This window comes from Lygodium microphyllum, chromosome 3 (genome assembly GCF_053477565.2).
Source record: "Lygodium microphyllum isolate KBCC chromosome 3, Lygodium_microphyllum_v1.1.10, whole genome shotgun sequence".
Classification (NCBI taxonomy): domain Eukaryota; kingdom Viridiplantae; phylum Streptophyta; class Polypodiopsida; order Schizaeales; family Lygodiaceae; genus Lygodium; species Lygodium microphyllum.
Window position 1 is genome coordinate 101826462 of NC_141137.1, and position 6976 is coordinate 101833437.

At 41.5% G+C, this 6976-nt stretch overlaps 1 protein-coding gene across 1 annotated transcript; it reads left to right on the plus strand.

The window, feature by feature from the left end:
- Positions 1 to 744: 744 nt before the first annotated feature.
- Positions 745 to 4880, plus strand: LOC148038681 (uncharacterized). Its single transcript, XM_087674311.1, has 2 exons — positions 745 to 2431; positions 2546 to 4880. Exon 1 carries the CDS (start codon positions 807 to 809, stop codon positions 2190 to 2192), a length of 1386 nt encoding a protein of 461 aa, XP_087530437.1. The 5' UTR covers positions 745 to 806; the 3' UTR covers positions 2193 to 2431; positions 2546 to 4880.
- The last annotated feature ends 2096 nt before the right edge of the window (positions 4881 to 6976 follow it).

Here is a 6976-nt window from a genome sequence, read left to right on the forward strand (position 1 = left end):
GCCTTACCATGGTAGGTGTTGTCAAACCATCTATAAAAGTCATCTTCCATTAGAGGTGGCCTGAGAAGTAGAGGTAAACCTTGGTAGCCAAGAGAGTAGCGTATCTCTGGTGAACTCTATCGTGCAACAATGCCACCACTACTTTGTGGACTCGAGCACCATCCTGGGCTTTTACTCTGCACTTGGTGTTGTGATTGGCTTGATCCTTACGCATGACCTTCTTTATCTCGGCCATATCTTGCTCATGGTTTTGCAGATCTTGCTCGTAATCGAGTTGAGTGCTTGAGGGATCAACATGCATCTCCTCGATTTTCTGTCTTTTGCCTTGCAATAGTTGCATACATGTGGGTTTGCCATGTGGCTTGAATGGTTTAGTTGCCGTTGTTTCCACGCCAGGCCATAATGAGATGGCAGTGCTTTTAGTATTCAAGTTCCTTCCACCATTCGTATTGTCCTCCACCAAGGCCCAATCTCCTTAAGACTTAGTGTTGGAGGGTTGGAGCACTTCCAAAATTGTAGGCATTGGGAAGGAGAGACAATGTTCATGAGAAACCTCTTAATATGTAATGGGTTGCAAATTGGAAAAAGCTCTTCTTTAATCAAAGAAAGTTTAGAAGCTTACACTTTACAAGATTTTTAGGTGTAAAAATGGCAAATACATGCAATTCGACTCAAAAATCCCTCCAAAAATTTGACAATTTTAAAAAACGAAACCTTATTAGTTTTAGCAGGGTGTGCGCACACCGCATCTGGGGCAGCAGTAAAACCAGCATGCGCGTTTCTCCTGAGGTTCTCATTCAGCTGCCATGAAATATCTCCCGCACAGAAGCTCCTCACGTCCTCCTCCTTCTTCCTCCTGGGCTGCAGCCGCGCTTGCTCCTCAGAGCAGTCACAGTGAGCACAGATGGTCCCCCGAGTATGCCCGCGAGGTGTGTGGCTATGGCCGCTACCCATCTATCTTGCGCCTCCAGCCCGGCCTCATAAGGGACCTGCTTCGACAAGACGGTTGGGAAGAAATCCTGGACTGCTTGAAGCAGAGATTGACCAGACAGGATGTGTGGCGGATTATCAAGCTGGAAACTGACCCTTCCATTGCTCTGAAGTTCTTCAAATGGGCCGGCAAGCAGCCGCGGTTCAGACACACTTCCGCCATATATAACCTCATGATCTATCGCCTTGGATTGAGCTTTGACTTCCACGCCATGAAACAGCTTGTTGAAGCCATGCCCAGGGATGGCTGCCGCTTCACTGACATCACGTTCAATGCTGTCATCTTGAGCTATGGCCGTGCAGGTATGGTCGACGAGGCGAGAGCCACATTCGACCAGATGGTCCTCTTCCATTGTGCTCCAAGCACCTACACATACAACACGCTTCTTTATGTGCTGCTCAAAGCGTGTCTGTCAGATCTCGCACAAGCTGTGTATTCCGAAATGCTGGCAGCAAACTTTGAACCGGACAATATCACCCTTAGCATTTTGACCTGTGGCTTTTGTGGGGCAGGCAGGTACATGGATGCTGTTAAGATGTTTACTGATATGATTGCAAGAGGGTGCAAACCTGATGTGGTGGCCTACAATTCGCTTGTAAGTGGCCTTTGCAGGGGAGGCATGATCAAGGAAGCATTTGAACTTACGAGTGAGATGAAGAGACGACAGGTCTCACCTACCAACTATACTTACAATTCTCTCCTTGCAGGCTTATGCAAAAGGAAACAGGTAGAGGAGGCAGGTGGGATACTAACAGAGATGGTTCACACAGGGACTGGTCCTGATACTTGTACCTTCAACATTCTCTTGTATGGGCTCTTTATGATTAGGCATGTTGCTAGAGTACGCAAGACATTGGAAGACATGGAGAAAAGAGGTTGTCCTCCTGATGTTGTAACATACAACACAATGATTACTGGTCTTTGCAGATTAGGAGATATTGCAAATGCATTCAAGTTGTTTGAAGCCATGCAACAGAAGGGAATAGCTCCTGACAGATGTACTTACTATATATTTATCCGGCATTTGTGCAAGCGTTTCCGAATAGACAGAGCTTGGTGCATGCTAAATGAAATGTTAGCAAAGGGTTGTAAGCCCACAGTTCAGATGTATGAGCTGCTTATTGATGGTCTGGTAAGGACAGGGCGCATGGTGGAGGCTGAGAAGTTGATACAGGATATGCAAGCAACATATGGATCTTAAGAAGTTGCAACACAAGGGATTGCTTGTGACAAGAAATTCTTAGAATAGGCATATCTAATTGCTAGCCTTGGAGCTTATGAAAATGCTCATAGAATTTAATGTCACCTGACAGTGCTTTTTTGGAGGTCTTCATTCCCAGCAGACTCAGAGAAGTAAATTGGACGATATAAGAGCTACATCGGCCAAAGATCTAGTTCTTATCTAACACAACCCACCCACATTTCTGTAATGGGGAAAAGGTAAGCAGTAAGACATCTTTATTTCGTTGGTGTCTTCTTGTATTTCTTCTCTTATACGATATGTTCCATTAACAGGTGCTCTCTCTAATCTGTTCTATATGTGTGGATTCATAGGCAGAGCACAGTACGCCCTCTTCTTCTGTCTCGTGTGTCTTCATCAACAAACAGGAGTGTGCAGATGAAGTGTCCATGATATAGAGGATTGTTATGGTACACTGAACACTGAGCTGTCCTTATCAACCAAACTGAGATGATCGATCACAGTACTCCTGCATCAATCCCAAATAGAACTGCAAGAGCTCTTGGCACATCATATGGGGCCTATGTAGTTCCAGTTCTTAGAAGCATTGTGGAATGTAAATAAGAGGCCACCTTGATGGTGTGGAAGCTGCAATTGATGTGGTGGTTAAGTATTGTATGTTGCCCTAGATGCCGAATAGCAGAAAACATGCTATATCAAGCATGTGGAGGCCTAGTAACACCATCTATTCTTGTTCACAAGCTTGTACAGCAGTTCTAAATGGTCTGAGCCCAACTGACTATGCTTTCATCGCTCTTATATTGTATCATTCTTTTGGAGATGCATAATAGCAGTGGGGAAACATTGGTGAACAAGAGAATAGCGTTTGTCTATTGGCTTCTCCCTTGATGGAACAATGCAGCAGTTGCTCTGGAATTGTTTCTAATACTAGGAATTTGCTGCAAAATTTCATGGATCTGGAGTGTCTTTTTTTGCAAATATGTATGGTCATGCATTGGGCGAAGTACCTTATTCCCATCCATTATTGAGACAACCCTTACTGGCTTGATTGACTGCAACAGAAGGATCAACCCTTATCTGGATTAGGTTTTCAAATTTCCAATATTTTTTGTTAAATTTGTTTACAAGTGCCCTCAGGTTGGGGAACCTCTTTAAGTTACAATGTTATCACATAGGACAGGTAGTCCAAGCTTACCTGCAAATTGCAGCTCTTGTCAGTTGAATAGTGCCACCTGGATAGCCCACACGGGTGGTTCACCCATTCACATGATATGAAAGAAGCTGCTAGTTGACACCACAATTGTCATGGCAAGGAAGCATTGGAGGCATAGGCTATTGCATAAGCTTTGCTCATGCAGGCATTTTGTTTGTTTAGTTGACGTAGGCACAGTTGCAAGCTTGAACAGTATCGGAATGGCCCTTCCTGTACTGTTGCATCTTTCTGGTGATGATTAAGGCAACTACATAGGAAATCCGGCATTTCCGTCCCAAGGAGAGCCAAATTTGTATTCATGCTATTATGCACTTCAATGCCAAATCAAAGTGTTGTTTGAGAGCTGATGAAGGAGGTTTTTAGTCTTCGGCACACATGATTTGATATTGTCATGCTACAGTTTCTGGGAATCCCATCCAGCCCAAATTCATGCCTTTCAAGGTGAAGCTCACTTCCATCTGGATTCTTTAGGTATTCCATTTCAGTATCAATCAGGTTCGCAGATGGTCAGGTGGCGATAGCGATGCCATGGCTCGTGTTTGTGGGCAGCTCTGCCTTGCCGGCAATGAAAGCACCCCCTGCACTGATATTGATCTCTCGTTTGACATAGACAATGAAGACCCGCCAGTGTTTGAGGTTCTACCATCTGCATTAAAGATATTTGGTGTGAAGGTGCCTGATCGGTAGATGCAAGGTATGAGCACTAATCCGGAACATGGATCTTTCTACGCAATTCAGTTGTCAGTTCCGAATTCACCTTTTGTCTATTCCCAAGGTTGAATTGACTGTTGATGCGAATTGCATGGTGGCTACCACCTGAATGCACAACAGACCAAGAGTATGTATTGCACATATGAATTATGTTCTAGGTTTGTGTGCTTCTGGGCCCACCACGAAGAGCGAACAAACCCAAGTAGAGGCTACTTGCAAGATAATTGAAGATATTGAACATGTTAACATGGATGTTGAGAAGCTATTGTCCATTGAGGAGGACGAGGCTTCTCAAGGAAACTTGCCATAGGAAAATTTAAAGAGGTAGATCTCATGCAAGAGGATAAGAAATCTTAGAGGGTCTTCAGTTACCCACTCTAGCAAATCACCCCTCCTTTACATACTTGGGAAGGAATTCCTTTTACTAAATGATGTTAAAAATTTCACAAGACTCAAAAGACTATGGTATAGGCATTATTGTAGAGCCCTGTAAAGAGGACTTTGTGGATGACTCCAATGAAGATTTCTTGTTTTTAGACACCAAGGTCACATGATTTTTGGATACCACCAGTGCATTTAGGTTTTGCTTGTAAAAAGTTCAAGAGTATTCAAGGAAGCTTACCACTAGAAATAGTTTTTTGGATATCTAAATAAGACTTTGGTATTCAACACATGGTAAAGGTGGATGAAAGTGCTACTATAGAGGAACTAGAGGTGGGTTCCATCAATCCTCAAGAGAAAAAAGATGGCAATAGAAGAAAATTCTAAAGATGTAAGCTCCATTGTTATATTTTGGTGCGCCAATTAGTTTAGCATCCAAATAATCCATTGTAAGTTACTTATTTTAATTTTCACTTCCTTTATAGATATTGGTTTAAGATGATGTCAATTTCCTATGTTGTTTTGGTGGTGCAAGGGCTAAGATGAGGTTGAATTTTGCACTTGCCCATTACTTACCAAGTTTGAGTCCAAACATTTTGAATGTTTATAATGCCAAGTACTCTAATGAGCCCATCTTGCCAATATATATTCTAAAACATTGTCAATATTTTTAGGGTTTTCCCACATCTCTAAATAGAGACAATGTTATACTTATTGAAAGGTATGTTGCAATTAGCATTTTAGGCTTTCCTCTAGGCTTCAAAGGCTCAAGAAGCGAACACTTGTTATACTATATTACTTATACCTTTGTTGGTGATCCTATTAAGAAATCCCTATTGTAAGGCCATAAGATACAAAGATATCTCATGGACAATAAAAGAAATGTTCTCTTGCTATGAAAAAAAGATTCATGAGGAAGCAAAAAGAAGCAAATAGAGAAGGTTTGTTGATTGACTTCTCTACAAAGCAATGTACTTCAAGTCACATCTATTGTATGCGTTTTCATCATTCTAAAAATGAGAAGGCTATTTGATCGACTTCTCTATAAGTAATATGATCAAAGTCACATGTATTTTATAAACCCTTATCATCTCAATGAGAAATTTCATATTGAACAACATTTCAATGTTATTTTGTCAATTTGTTTTGGATTATTTAATGAATTTATATGATGAAGCTATCTTTTGCAAAAGCGTTGAAGGTCTCATAGAGACGTTTTTCCTTTTGTCAACCTACCACCATGTCTTGTGGTTCTTAAGTACAATGGTTTGCTTCATAGTGAGATTTCTCTGTGCCTTGAGCATTCCACATTGACAATGGTCTAGAATTGTCAATGAAGTATGTTCCATGTCTTAATAAAATATGCTACATAGGAAAAAGGCTTGTTAGGTTTTTAAGAATATGGAAAACTCACGAGCTCAATTTGAAAGATGAAGTACTTACTAGATGAAATGTGAGGTCTCTTTTTCCCCTAGCTTTTACCATTACTATTAAAGTATAAAGAATAACTTAGACTATTCCTTCTTTACCCCATGTAGATTGATCAAAAGATCCAACCTAGAACCACAAGTAGTTGAAGACATGGATGCAAGAGTAATTGAAATACACGAGACTCTCAAGAGGCCGTATACACCCTAGGCTAGCAAGCTATGAAGGGTTGAATATGCGTTATCACATTAATGATTTGCATCTAAAAGTCATGATTCCTCTAGACCCATGCACTAGGGAAAGATCTTGCATAAGACCCAAGCACAACAAACCTTGAGCCTCTCCCACAGAAAGAGCTACCAATGCTTGGAGTTAAGTCATGCAAAATGAAGGTGTTAAGTTCTTTCCAAACCATTATATGTTCATTTGCTACCATGGGATTACTAGCCACATTCGTGGTACATTCACACAATTCTTTCCAACATTTCCAAGTTGCATTCTATTGCACATTATCAAAGTTGGAGATAAATATTTAAAAGGCTTTTTTTCCACCCATCAAAATAATGATTGGTATATAGCACATCACCTGATTTTCTAGATCACTATGTATCCTTCTAAAGTTGTACATCACCCTTGTGAAAGCTTATTCTTAAAAGGAAGTTTTCACATTTCCTAATACAAGTGTTTGCAAGTGATGCATGTTTGATAGCATAAGTATAATGTAATATGCCTTGTCCAAGCACGCTTTAGCGGTCCATTGAGAAACAAATCTAAGCGTCGTTGCGTGGCACTCCCATGGAATATTACGGGGTTTGTCGCCTAGGGTTTCCCGAGTTCACCTCGCAATGGAACGTTCGCAACCCACTAGGATTGTTGAAATTTGGGTTCCTAGTGGTCAAGGCCTCTTGACAGCATTCTAACGTTGGGTCATGGACATCCTACTTTACGTAGAGATACCCAAGCCGAAGCAGATCCATGCTGCACTTGGTTCAAAGAGAATGGGAAACGAGAGGGATGCGCCACTCAAGCTCTTTGCTCGTAGGGCATAGTT